This window comes from Pezoporus occidentalis, unplaced genomic scaffold (genome assembly GCF_034315485.1).
Source record: "Pezoporus occidentalis ecotype Australia unplaced genomic scaffold, CSIRO_AGI_Poc_V1 ctg5, whole genome shotgun sequence".
Lineage (NCBI taxonomy): Eukaryota > Metazoa > Chordata > Aves > Psittaciformes > Psittacidae > Pezoporus > Pezoporus occidentalis.
This window is the reverse complement of record NW_026915835.1, coordinates 4,623,361-4,638,111: the sequence shown is the minus strand read 5'-3', so window position 1 is coordinate 4,638,111 and position 14,751 is coordinate 4,623,361. Positions and strand designations below refer to the sequence as shown.

Here is a 14,751-nt window from a genome sequence, read left to right as displayed (position 1 = left end):
CAGGTGATCCTTGAATATCCACAAAGAGTCTTGGGCCCCTCTTGCCCTCTACAGCTATATCCCATGGAACCTTACTAAGCAGGTTCCTGAAGAGGCCAAAGTCTGCTCTCTTGTCTCCTTGGCTATCATTACTTCTTCTAGTATCTCATCTGTGTGTAAAATTTTGTCTGATCCAGAGGTCTTTTTATATTACAGAATACTGAAACTAAGTATTTTAATAGTGAAACAATGTTTGTTTGGGTTATCTTCTGCAGAGAACCAGAAAGGACAACTAGAGAAGTCATGTTCGCACCCCAGTATCAGTTTAAACCTGACAAGAAGCCCAGTCCCCAAAGAAGCTACTTGTGATGTTGTAGCAAGTTCTGCTGTGTGGAATAAGCCTGTTGGGAAAAAGGAAGCCTGTCACAGAGAAAGCAGCAGAGAAAAGAAAACGGGTCATACTGGATCTCCTAAGGGAGAAGACATTCCAGAAGTAGAAGCCCTCCTGGCAAGACTGCGAGCACTATAGAATAAACATATCAAGGATTAAGTCAGAGCTTTAAACCAGGCTATAAGATACTACATCTTCAAAGATAGATACACTCATTTTCTATTATTGACATAAAATACTTCTGGTTTCCTAACTTCTCTATGGCTGAACGATCTATTCCTAAGCTGTTTGTTTGCAAGGCTGTACAAAATAATACTATAGTTTTGCATAACTGCAAGATGATTTCTATGTTTTCACCTACTTAGCATACAAAAATATCAGAAGAAAACAGATCCTAAATTATTCCAAGGCACAATCCCTTTCATGGACAAGCTGTTGACCACATGTTTTGAGAGCTTCACAAAATAAGAATATCTTTTAAATATTGTTAAATCATTATGCCTGGAAATCAGGGTCAGTAAATAACAGAAAAGGTATTCTTTTATTTTCTACTCCAATTTCTATACTTAAAAGGTTTTAGCACCTAAAAAGTAGTATTATAGCATCCACTGCAGTTAGAGTAATAGGAATATGTATCATAAATCAGCATATTCCAGTTTGAGTTCATTGGAGAGCACCAAAGGTTCTATGTGTTACAAAATAGAAATCCATGGACAGTAAACAAACAATCTATACAAATAATATACTTTATGTGTGATTAATATATCACTGCTGTTACCTTAGTTATGCATAACCTTAGTTATGCATAACCTTAGTTATGAATATTATATCAAAATAATATATATAATTTCTGTAATTGCAAGGTTTTGCAATTGTGTCAATAGTGGGAGAAAATGTCTTTACGGTTATTTACCAGTTAATATTTTATCTTTTTACATGTAAGTTAGTATGTTTCTATAAAAGTAACATGTAATGGAAAAAGTTTTAACAATTTTTTTTTTCACAAACTCATTTTCCAGTAGCCCACGAAGTCCTATTTGCTGGTACAATAGGAATTTTGCATGTAATTGTATCTCTTTTATTGCCCTGTACATCGTTATGTGTTTGCTATCGTATTTATTAATTGCACATCATAAAGAATTGCTACCTATGTTACCAAGTAGAAAGCTATTATTAGTATCTTTGCTCCATTATTTAAAGCTTCCTTATTATAAGAGTGTATCCAATATCTTTCTTCTAAATTACTCCATTTTTCTTTACAAAATGCTGAAAAATACATCTTTCAACAAGAGTCAGTTACATGAAACCAGTGTTTCAATGCTCCAGTGCTTTTTATATCCTTGTTGAAGTTGCCTTTGTACTTCCTGCACCAAACATTAATAAAGTTAATTAGAACTCAGAAACTGGGCTTGTTTATACATGCGGCATGGAGGGGTTTGCAGCCATCATGGGAATCAACCTCTTGTTTCTGCAGCTGTTGTAAGTGTCTTTATATACTCCAATTACATTTCCCACATTAACTGAAAAAAAAATAAGAGGTATTAACAGATGTCAGGGGAAGACACAGCAAAAGCCTATCAGACAGTCATTTCTTCAGCTCCCCTTGCAAACTGTGGGCAAAGCTGTCATATGGGGCCACCTTTGGTAACTTGGTATATAGTAACCATAGAACTGCGACTTAATGCACCTTTAGTGGGTAACTGGAAATACAACTACTGCTAATTGTTCCACTAAAATCTTCTTCACCTCCACTGTTAAGACTTACTATCCTTGTTTACAGGGTGCAGTAAAAATTGCTACCTTCAAAGTACAATATGTTTGACTAAATAAAATGGGGTTTCAATCACAAAGAAAACATATGTAAAAGGGAAAAATATAACCATTCACTCACTGCATGTTGTCACTTGCTAAGCACATGCTAAAATAAAAGGGCTAGGAATAGAGACCTGTGTCTGAAATGCTGGAAGGATGACCTACCAAGTGAAGGTGGAAGTACAGACTCATTTTCCTGAACATAGTAAACTTGTTCATTTGAATTAGTGGATAATAGTCTACAACAGAAAACTGACAGTTCAGGTCACTATTGAGTAGTTTATCAAGCAAAGAAAAGTTACAAAACCATCTACTGATATTTTCAATGAACAAAATGCTAATAGCAGCCTAGCATCTTCTGGTTTTAAAATAAATATTTGCATATAAATTTATAGATCTTAAGTTACCTTTTCTTGCAGTTTGAGAAGCTTTTAGAAATGTATTCCAGGGTTTTTCATCCTTCTAAGATATTGTATTTCTGAATTAATCCTTTCAAGCAGACATCAAGTTAATTCACAGTTTCTTTTGTGTAAGTAGGAGAGTAGAAAAAGCTATACAACTTCTTAGACTCCATGTACATACAGTATGTAATTCTCCCTTCTCTCCTCAGTATTTCTTTGTACATCATAATTTGATGTATTTGGAGTGAAAGTATACAGTCCAGTTGAAGTACACAGTAAGTTTTCTTTATGCATTTCATCTTTCTTTATCTTCCTTTAGAAGCAAACACACATGCCATTTTTTATAGGAAAAAACGCTTGTATTTCCTAAGGAGTTTAAGTAAAAATAACTTGAAAAATATTATGTATGTATTCTATTTCTGTGCGTTTATGGTTTTATAAAAGTATGAAACTCAGCTTCTGAATTATATGGAGTAAATTGCTTTAGTTATATTTTAAAATTAATAAATTTATTCAATTTAAAATTTAAAATTAAATAAATCTAAAAATAGTTATGGAAGAGCTTTGGTGGTGTGTGCTAGTTATTTTAGGAAGACATTTTTTAGTCATTCATTCCTTGAACAGAGGGATTGATCTATACACCACTTATGTTAGATATTGAAGGTTTCACATACCGTGCAAACCCTTCTCTTTCTGTAATTCACACCTGAAACTAAATCCTTATAAAAAGAGCTTCCTGATTTCTTCAAACATGACTCCTCAGATAAAAGCTGTCCTGCATTCAGCATTTGAAGTAATCTTGCAAAGTACATTCCACTGCTCCTTCTCTACATGAGCAGCAGACAGAAGGCACAAACACCCATGGCTTTTCTCACCAGTAAAACTGTAAAAGTCTAATGCATCCGTTTGATTTTTCACATTTATTTTGGATGACTTTTCATTTTCCTCAGTAAAAGAATTTTGATGACTACATCAATTTTTACTTTATGTATACACCAGATTATTTATGGCAGTGGTCTAAATTCATATGTAATACTCGAATGTTTTGGCCTTCTCAAGATATGAATGTTTGTGATCAGTCTCTTCAAGCTGAAGGCAGCCAAGCTTGACACCTGGCTTATGGGCCGTGGGTAATATACTAGTTTGTGTAAGCTCAGAAGGAAAAATTATGGTAGCAACTTTTCATTACAGAATAGTACAGCAGTATCAGGAGGTGGTGGATGCCATGAGACGTGACAGAGCTCTGCATCGGACCCTGTGTTAAAGGAACATGGGCCAGCAACCTGAAAAGATGTAGTTGGTTTTGGTTCCCAATTAATTATGCAATGCTCCTGCTTAGGGGACTTGGAAAGACCACGTGTGGGGGAAAAAAGGTCTCAGCTGCAGTTGTTATAAACTGCTTCCCTCCAACAGTTTTCCTTGTTTCACTTCATGTGACCAATCCTCAGCCTGGCCCATCCAAAGGCATGCTTTCCAGAACTGAACAAGTTAATGCTGAGCAGCTTGAGGTACTGCAGCCCTTCAGGCTTTTATAATAAAAGCTGAAAAAGAGGACATTTACTCTAACACTTTTTCCACATCCATTTCTAACAAACAGGACCAAATTATAATTTTTACACTAATCTTTCCAAGCCTTACAGTGCTCAGTAACTCAAAACAAATGGGCAACAAGCAGGGGTCGATAAACCCTATGCTGTGGCACCTAAAACTTTATAATAAGCAGCCAGGGTCAAGTGAAAGAGCTCAGGAAAAAAGCAATTACATGACAACATTGTTTTCTCCAGAACAAAATAAAGCATTGCTATACCATTTTCTATTTCTTTTTAATGTGATGTGTGGGTTTTACACAACTGAACTGCAGCAGAAAAATAAGTTAGAAGTTTGAGGAAATGTTTCTCTATTCTATGAAATAAAAAGAATTAGATGAATTGCCGATTTTATTAATTTTCAGTCTAATCTTATGGCAACATTTGTATATATCAGTAATTCTAAAATTATACTCTATTAAATTAACTGTGCCACCAACTAATAAATTTGATTTGAATTTTCTTGGCACATGAAGCAAGCACACTTTCTTGCTTTCCAAATACACTTCCTACATTGCACTGTTGTATGTTTTACGTGAAGTATATGATTAAGATGAGGGCTATACATCTCACTATAAAACCATGCTCATAAAGCATTCTGGTCGCTGACATCAGAGAAGAATAAACAAGAGATGGTTCAGACACGCTTTTTCTTCCCTCCAAGCAGCAGAGATAGCCATTAAGTTTCATATGTTAGCTGGGCACATTTAAAACCCCTCTAATTTTATTTCAGTAATGCAGCTTTTCCTTTTTATGATCCATGCACTGGCATACACTGTAGAATTATTAAGGGAAATATTTTCCAGCAGCGTATCGAAAATACACTGAGCAGATCCCTTGCATGTAACATCAGTCCTATATATCATAGGAGGCAAACACCTGAATGCCATCCAAACAGAGGCAGATAAGGCATTTCACTCCACTGAAAGAAAAGAGTTCCTTTCATCTAAATGAGCTTATTCCACTGCCGATACCAGAATCATATGCATTTTGAGAGGGTAATATACCCCTATTTTTAAATCTGTGTTGTATTAGACAGAAAAATAAACTATGGAAAGATAGAAGTGCAGAGACTGGGAAGCAGAGTTGATTAATGTGCTGCCTGATTTTACTTCTGGGACCTGAAATTGCATCTAGTGCAAAATGAAGCAACAGGGGAAAAAAAACAGTCTCATCTGACATCTTTAAAGGTCATGAAGGAAACAATGGTGGGTGATCCAGAGTTGGTATGGCCACAGGTGTCTTGTGTTTTGAAGACATATATCAGAATATCCTCAGAATAGCAATGCTGTTGGACTGTTAGTTCTCAAAGCCCTCAAATGAATAAGAAGGAAAAGTCTGACAAAGATAAATATGAGGCCTCATAAAACCTAAGACTCTTTTTGTCTTAAATCCAAGCATCAGTCCTGCTTCTTCTATTCACACTGATAGCTAAAGGAAGGGCATGAGGACAGACAGTCAGCATAATGGCCATACATCTCTATACTGCCATGCCAGACAATACTGCTCTGGTATCTACCACGGGTGATACACAGAAGGTAGCACAGGTGACACCCTGCCCTCCTGGTCTTTCAGACTGTGGAGAAAGCCACAAGGGCAGTGGCCAGGAAATGTGAGCTCAAATAATGGGATCACAATAAAAAACCCACAATTCCACAGTCACATGTCAAGTAGAATAACTGTCTTCTAAAATGTTCAGGTGTCAAAATGGCAGCAGAATGTGTGCATACTTCTGATGTTTCCTAAAGACAGCCATTATATCAACTCTTCAAGCCTGATGAATATGCACAAGCTACACATTCAGAAGCAGCTTTAATTCTCAGTTATTTAGGCTTCTTTGTTATATATAGTTCAACCTCTAATTGAAATTTTCAGTCCAAAGCAAGCCATATAAACTTTGCAGTCTGTAACTGTTAGTAAAAAAAAAACAGCTTTTGTAATAGCTCTGCTTGATTTGTTGCATTTTAATGTGAAGGTTGTTGCACGTAGCTGAAAATATGCAGTACAACAAGACTCCTTCTATTAAGGAAGACAGAAATGGCAATTATGCAGTCTGACGATTGGATTTTTTACTAATGAAGAGTACTTTCTGCTAATGAATAGGATAGCAGAGCAGTGCAGTGAAACAACTCACCTTGATAGTACAATGCAAGACCCATCAATTTCACACACACAACTTCTTTAGTAATGAATCTTGGAGTACAACCCATCAGTGTTGCTCCTGAAAGACAGCCACCGAGGCAGAGAAACCACAAAGAGTGGTTTGAAATGAAAAATTGAATGAGAACTTTCCACCACTTTAAAAGTGGAATTGATTATGATGAATTTATCTCCAAGGTGCCTGGGCACTGCATTAAAAATGCTTAGACAGAAAAAAATATGATCCCTCCGTGCAGTTGGTGGCACCTTTCCATTTCATGCAGCAGCATCATGGTCAGATAACTGGAATACTATCTTCCTATCTATCCTTGAATCCACTGACATTGTGGAGAATCAGAGGGAATTGTAACTATAGTATTAAGAGAATTCTTTTCAGGAGTAACAGGTTCCAACCTGTAAACCCACGCTACAGATTAACTGCTTAAGCCTCAGGATGGTAGAGTGGAAGAAGAAGCTTTCTCCCTGTTCCCTTTGCAGGGAACATGGGGCATCTCTGGTCCATAAGGAACAGAATTAGCTCTCATTAACTTCAGCTCCAGAATACAATTTTCTATTCCTTGATTACCAAATCCCCAAAGAGGGATGAAAAGTTTTTATTTCTCTCAGAAGGAATGCAATATGGTAAATCTTTCCACAAGCTAATAAACAGTTAAAATTCGATAACACCAAGACAGAACATCAAAATCAGCAGGTAAGAATAAATTAAGCCCTTCCTGTGAAAGGCTGTGCAGGATCATTTCTTCCCTTTCCATCTCCAATATCTTTAATACTAAATACACAAACCTATATTAAAATCAAGTTAGAACTGCTTTTAATTAGATAAACCAAGAAGATTCATCATTCATCCTGCACCTTTAGGATGCTTTGATTAGCACAGTTTCAGCACCTTGTGTCAAAGAATTAACCTGTCCCTTTTCTTAACTCAGAAAAAAAGTCAGGTATATGAACACAGATGGCCCAAATAAGGACCCAATCCTATGAGGTCCCTTGCATGTCCTCACAAGTACTCATCATCCTCAGACTGCACAAAATCATTACAAGCAGAGGGTTACTATAGCTTTTTGGGATCATGCCCTAATGAATAAAATATACAAAGGTGACTTGAGCAAAATCCTCTCCTAAATGCTGACAAAGGTAAAATAAAATATTCCTCTTAGGACATTTTCCTGGCAGAACAGCCTGACCCCTGTGTGACTGGCTTTGAGAAGGGAATGGGAAATGCTTTAACTAACCAATTCACACAACTGAACTTTTGGGTAATTTTTTGCCAAATGATTGGTGTGTTGCACATATATACAGCAGATACATCTCACATCACTGTAAAGTTTTAGATATGTGTAAAATACCTTTTTAACTTCAAGCACCTTGCATGCAAACTGCCCTGTTAATTGTTATTGTAGTAATCGAAGTGCCCTGAACTCTTACCTCCCTGCAAATCTGATGTTCCAGCAAAAGGAATGGTTCTTCTTAAAGTGGTATTATTTTACCCATACAATGTAGTTCATTAAACTTTCCTTTTGCCCCCTTGTTCTTAGACTTTGAAAGGAGACTACAGCAATCTGATCCAGCAGCTACTAAGAAAAAATCAAAGGCTCCTGTTGACTTCAGTGTTTGCTGGAGACAGCTCCTAAATGGCATGACTCAAAGTTCTCCTCTAGCCTGGAGGCAGCTATACAGCTGGTATTGTGGGGCTTTATTGTCTCATTGCTTCCCGCTCCAATCTGTGCAGTTTTTAAGCGTAATTATTTTCTAATTGCCAGCCCAAAAATACAGTGCTGAAAAGGTGAATTGAATTCCTGCCTGAAATTTCAACCAGAAAAAATGACCCTGCAATCAGATTTCACATAGCAGTTATGTGTTGCCATCACAAGGAAGGGGAGGGGAGGGGAGGGGAGGGGAGGGGAAGGGAGGGGAAGGGGAGGGGAGAGGGGAAGGGAAGGGAAGGGAAGGGAAGGGAAGGGAAGGGAAGGGAAGGGAAGGGAAGGGAAGGGAAGGGAAGGGAAGGGAAGGGAAGGGAAGGGAAGGGAAGGGAAGGGAAGGGAAGGGAAGGGAAGGGAAGGGAAGGGAAGGGAAGGGAAGGGAAGGGAAGGGAAGGGAAGAGAAGAGAAGAGAAGAGAAGAGAAGAGAAGAGAAGAGAAGAGAAGAGAAGAGAAGAGAAGAGAAGAGAAGAAAGAGAAGAGAAGAGAAGAGAAGAGAAGAGAAGAGAAGAGAAGAGAAGAGAAGAGAAGAGAAGAGAAGAGAAGAGAAGAGAAGAGAAGAGAAGAGAGAAGAGAAGAGAAGAGAAGAGAAGAGAAGAGAAGAGAAGAGAAGAGAAGAGAAGAGAAGAGAAGAGAAGAGAAGAGAAGAGAAAAGAAGAGGAGTCAGGATGGATCTCATATGGTTCTCATTTTCCTTAAATGAACAACAGTCATTAAGTCCACTCAACAGAAGACTCACAGAAGGCAGCATTCCAGTTTGCAGCTGAACCAACGAGGGACAGAGCAATGGGCAAACAATTTTGAAGGCCACATCCCAGGTCTTCATGTTGCTTGTTCTGTAAACACCCAAACTGTGCATGGGCGTGTTGGCATGGGTAAACTTGTTTCAGGGACAGTTTAACAATTATATAGCATGGGTGATCTTGGGCCAATGTCTCAGCCCATGCCATGACCCCTTGTAGAGTACTACTGTATTCAGAGACACTGTGAATTTGTAATCCACTCTTTAGCATTCTTATAAAAGCAAAGGATGTTAGCACACATTTTCTGCCTATCCAATGCCAACTCAGATGTATGTTACAGACCAGGAGTAGGAAATCTCTGAGTGAAAATTTCTCATTATCACTGAGATTCATTATGCTGGACAGAACTAACTCCTGTCTTTAACATACATCAAGTTGTTAGAGCACAGCACAGTACCTAACCTTACCAAGAAACTGTCAGCTTTGTTGGCAAGTGATAGTCACCACCAATAGTTTATGTGTATGGTCACCACTAACAAGAGAGTTAATCACAGTAAAGTGAAATTAACATGAAATGCCTGACTTGTCTCATTCACATTCATTTGACAGTGGCATATGCTCCTGCTTTACACATGAAAGCTTAATTGCAACATTTCAGGTGTCAAAACAGTTAATTATATAAAAATGAGGCCCAGAAGCCTGTGGTATGACACTATGCTTCCCTGGGAGATGTCATGCACAAAAGAAGATGCTTATTGTTAGCAACATCAGACTGAGGAGAGCAGAGCACTGCCGCTGAAATCTAGAGTCCCTGCACACAGTTCAGCTATAATGGAGAGCAAAATGCACTTTAAACAAATTGGTCTCCCTCATAAAAAACTGAAAGTTCTTTTTTGGCCTTGAACAATGTACAGTCTCTTGTGCGGGCTTCGTATCACCTAACTTCAGATGTTGCTGATGTAAAAAACCCCAGCAGAGATTATCATTTATCCCAGCTTTTCTTTATCACTCATCCTGGCTTTCCTTCTATATAGAACAGGCCAATTTGAACTCTTTCAACTGCATACATTAAGAAGAGGGAAAGCAGTCTGCAGCCATGCCTCTTCCCTCCTTTGACTAGAAAGAGAGCCTGAAGGGACCAGCTCAGATGTGGGCAGATGAATCTGAACATTTGCAAATGATTAGAGAAACCAGTGTGCTACCTACGTTGAGAACAAAGGGGATGGAGCCCCTGCTCAGCATCGTGTCACGAACTTCACATTCTTCGTTCTTTCTTTCCAGGCTTGAAAGGGCAGCTGCCTCTCCCACTCACAAAAGGAGGAGGTGAACCAAATCCTCTTGCCAGAAAATTCTCTCCTTGAAAGGCATTAACACAACTTTAATTCCTCCCAGAACCTAAAAAAAAGAAAAAAAAAAAGAAGTCCTGGTCAATTCTCTTTGCCAGGACTCTTCTGTTCCAAAGGCTGAAGTCCTAATCACTATCCAAAGTGTATGTTTTCATCTGGACCTTAGACTACAGTGTTGTCTGTGGTCCCAAGGATTTTTTTTCTGCTCAGTTTAGTCCTTGAAATTAAATTCCCACCTTTGACCCATTCACTCATTAAGCCTATGGCAAGACAAAAATTCACTTAAAACCAACCCATCAGCAAAGCAGCAGGTTGAAGAAAACAGCACCATAATTTTTTATAGCAATCACATGACAAGCAGGTGCCTTCTTTTGCTTGTCTGTATGTTTCTGTGCCTTGAATCAGTATTTGTCGGTACAAAGCTATTCATGTCCTGGACTATATTTGTAATAAGCAAATTCTGCAAATGTCTTGGCTTTACACCTGCCTGAAGTCACCTATGGAATCTGTTTGCCACCCCATATTCTACAACTATGAAAATTCCCACTTAAAAATAACAGATATGAAATGTACAGTGCAAGGGTACTGTCACCTCAGGATTTGGATGACAAGAACAACTTCATCTTGTGGGTTTATAATATGACTCCAGGTTCTTTATAAAGATAAAGAGAAGATACATTATAAGTGTTACACAGCAAAGGACTTGCTATCAGCGTTTTTTAGAGACTTTATCTCAGAAACCTCTGTGGACATAACAGCATAAATTACTTAAGCTTGCAAAAACAAGGACATCTCAGAATGATGACCTCCCACTTTCACCTATATCTCACCTCATTAAAGCTACATGCAGAACTGCACAATCCCCAGCCACCATATTCCAAGATGCTTCATCGGTGCAGCAGCACCCCAAAAGCCTCTGGCTTTACGGCAGATTTGCCTCATCTCAGGGAATGCAAAGGGGGATTGTCCAGGGTCATGTTCCAAAAGGATGAAAAGCGCCGCTTTTGCACAGCTTGCTTCTGAAAGGCAGAGCTGCTATCAGGCAGCAAAATACCTGGTGTAGCTATGCTCTTATTTTAGTAATGGGAAAAGTAAAATGCACAATCCTCCAAGATTGATGCAGACTCATGGCACCAAGACAAAAAGCAGTGAGATTTTATTCCAAAGCAAAGATCTTTGTATTATTGAAGACAGAGAAACCTTTATGCCAGCAGCTCACAAAACCCATGAGATTTCCCAGAGATAACTGGAATAATATTAAGGGAACATAGCAGAACAACACAAAGCACCTCTGATCCCTGAAGGGGAATGGAGGGACTTACCTGTATCTAGCACACTACATACTCCTCTGCCTACTGTGGAAGTGATTTAGTTCTGTAAACATGTCTAGCACCCAGCTGATCTCTCTGCTGCTTGTCCAGTTGTGTAAACATCTCTAGTACCCAGTGTCCTTTGGCAAGGAACTCAGCCCTTTTATTCCCCTGCATCTCCTTTTGTGTATTTTGAGCCTGAGTCCTACTGACACCGTGTGCCGGCCCTGATTCTTGTGTTGCAGGCACAGCACCAGCCTTACTGGCAGTTTAGAAAGAGCTGCACACTCCAAAGGATCAGCAATTCATCATCATTTCCAGAAAGAAGCGTAAGACCAGTGGTTGTGATTGCTGCCTCTTTCCTAAGGGCAATAGAGGAATGTGTCTGTCAACCTGACATGGCATCTCATGTAATACCAACTGCTACCCTGCTCTGCTCATATGTATGGTATTAATAATACCGACTGCAGTGACAATGGCAGACCATAAGTGACTACAAGGAGCTAGAGTGTGGGTGAAAAAACTTGTATGTGCCAACGGTATCTAACAAGAATTATGTTTTGGGTAAAAACAGAGTAGTCTTTTGGAGGTGGCACTGGAGTACTGGCTTTCTCAGCTGTGGACTGCTGTTTCATGAGCAGCTGGGAAAAGATTAACTTATCTTTATGAGTGTATTTGCATTTAATAGAAGACAGTGAAAGGAAGGATACCCCATCTGGAGTACAGCATCCAGCTCTGGAGTCCTCAGTACAGTAACCTGTTGGAGTAGGTCCAGAGGAGAGCCACAAAGATGATCAGAGGGGCTGGAACACCTCCTTGTGAAGAAAGTCTGAGAGTTGGGCTTGTTCAGCCTGGAGAAGAGAAGGCTTTTTGGAGATCTTATTGCAGCCTGTAAGTACTTAAAGGAGACTTACAAGAAAATGGGAACAGACATTTTAAAAGGGCCTGTTGTTATGAGACAAGGAGTAATGGTTTTAAACTGAGACTAGAAATAAGGAAGAAATTATTTATGGTTGTCATGATGAAACACTGGAACAGGTTGCTCAGGTAGGTGGTAGATGCTCCCTCCCTGGAAACATTCAAGGTCAGGCTAGATGAGGCCCTGAGAAACACGTCCCTGCTTATGGCAGGGGGGTTGGACTAGGTGTCCAACCTAAATCTAAATGGTTTAGGTTGGTTCTTTCCAAACTAAACCATTCCGATTCTATAAACAGACTGTCCTAAGAAAAAGGAGAGATCAGGGTGTCCCATAGGGTCCATAGAAGAGGATGATAAGTCAATCCCCAGAACAATTCAGTTACTATATCCTAGTGCAAGTAAACAGGAGACAGTGATAAGCTAGATACACAGTCAAGTCCACAACTGAATTGGCATAACAGTTAGGTGGATAATGCTTACCAACAGAAGAATAATAACCAAACCAATAACCAGTGGGGTTCTGGAAGGGAGACTTCAATGAATTCAGAGATTTTCATGGTAAAATTATCTGTGGATCCGATCCAAAGAAAGTAAGAGTTAAAGGTGGCGTTTCCTAAAAAAAATCTGTAGAGGAAAAAGGTATCAGATACAAATATGAGTAAGCTGGATTTGAGGGACAAAAAGATTTCCCAATAAGACAAATTTCAGGATCCTAAGAACAAAAATATTGAACACACACCCCCCCCCCCCCCAATGAAAATAAGCAATGTAACATGAGGTTCAGCTAATACGGAACATGCAAGATAGCAAGAAATAATTGGTTTATAAGAATACTGACATTAACACAAAGATTAAGAAAAATGTTGGTCTGGTATTCAGTGGAGAAGGAAAGGTATCAAGAGACAACTTCAGGAGAGCTCTTTAACTTTCTTTGCATACCTTCACTAGAAAGGAAAACTCTGATCAAAAGGCTGTCAGTTCATAGGTGCAAGTAGGGGACAAGACCTCATTTCTGAATAGGGAAACACAAGCTGGGGAGCTTTAAAGGCATAAAGCAGTTAAAAACTTTCACATCATCTGGGTCTCAGGACTTTTATTCCAGTTCATTCAGGGAGCATCACTGAGAACTCCTAAGGGTTCAGAAGGTGCAGAAAGGATAGGAAATGGTGATTATGGTACCTAACGAAAAAAAAGAGAGAAGCCATAAAGTAATACCTTAGAATGTCATACACCCTGTTACCATGTGGCATTTCACAGTGTGTTCCATAACGTTCCCACAGGAGAATATGGACAACACAAAATAGCTGCAAATGGTTATGAAGCTGGTTAGAAGAATGAATTCTGTTGTAGGCAGAAATAATCTTTTGTGCAAATAAAAAAAAAAAACACAAAAACTTTAAGTAGCTATTTTGAAAAAGCACTGAGGAGTTTTGTAGAACAAAAACAAATACAAGTGAACAACAGCAAGCTGTCCCAAAAAGGAGCAATCGTCCTACAGGGACTTATAGATACTTGCACAGCATGACACACCAAGTTTTTTATTCTGTCCTGGAAAGTTGTGTCCAGTTTTTCAGCGCTGCATTTTGATAGTAAATCCAGGCATAAATCCTGAGAGGAGCAAGCAGAATAGTCAGAGTTCTAGCAAATGACCCAGAAGGAAAGATTGAAAGATTTGGGCTAGGTTACCTAAAAAATATGAGAACGGATGCAAAATAAACTAGGCAAAAGGATCACAAACAAAAGGAATACTCTGTTCTTGATGCCTTTGATGGTCAGGATGAAAGTCACAGACAAACTGAAGTGACAGCAATTCAGACAGACAATAAAGAGAACTTCCCAGCTATATGGAGAAGGGCAGTGATTCCACTGCATGCACCCCTTGTTGACAGAGGATGTGCAGTTCCCACATTGCATGTCTTTTAGCTGCTTAGTCAAGTATCTATGAGGATTTCCATAATTAGGGTTGAACCTGCCTTATGGCAGGGTGATGGATTAAGTAAGCAAACGCTGAAGATCCCTTCTTGCCCTCAAATTTTTTTGTCCACCTGAGAGAAGAAGAGTTTTATCCTTCATGACACAATAGTCACAGTAACCCTCTGACACTTAAGCCAATCTGCCAGTGCTAATACCGAGATGTATGGCACACATGCTATTCTTCCTCTGGAACCAAACCATGATATTTAAACACCCTGAGCTAAGCAGATGTGATGCTAATGCAGAGCCCTGTCTGTGTCATGCAAATACTCTGAAGGAAATGGGAAGAGAGAGGTCTACTTCTGTCAGAAGAGGCAGCACATGGTCCTGCACCCCACCTATGGCAAAGGCTTTTACTGAATTCAGCTCAAATACCTGAAGGTAAGAGTGGAGGTTTCAATTTCTGTACCTAATTTTGGCCTGCTAAAATTACC

The 14,751-nt window shown here is 39.1% G+C and overlaps 1 protein-coding gene across 1 annotated transcript in view; it reads left to right on the top strand.

Annotated features, from left to right (window-relative positions):
- DIAPH3 (diaphanous related formin 3) overlaps window positions 1-1,141 on the top strand; it is a 225,921-nt gene extending 224,780 nt beyond the window's left edge. Inside the window, exon 28 of the mRNA XM_062636862.1 lies at window positions 255-1,141. Coding sequence (XP_062492846.1) covers window positions 255-508 — 254 coding nt within the window. The 3' untranslated portion in view covers window positions 509-1,141. The remainder of the gene's footprint in view (window positions 1-254) is intronic.
- Window positions 1,142-14,751: the final 13,610 nt, after the last annotated feature.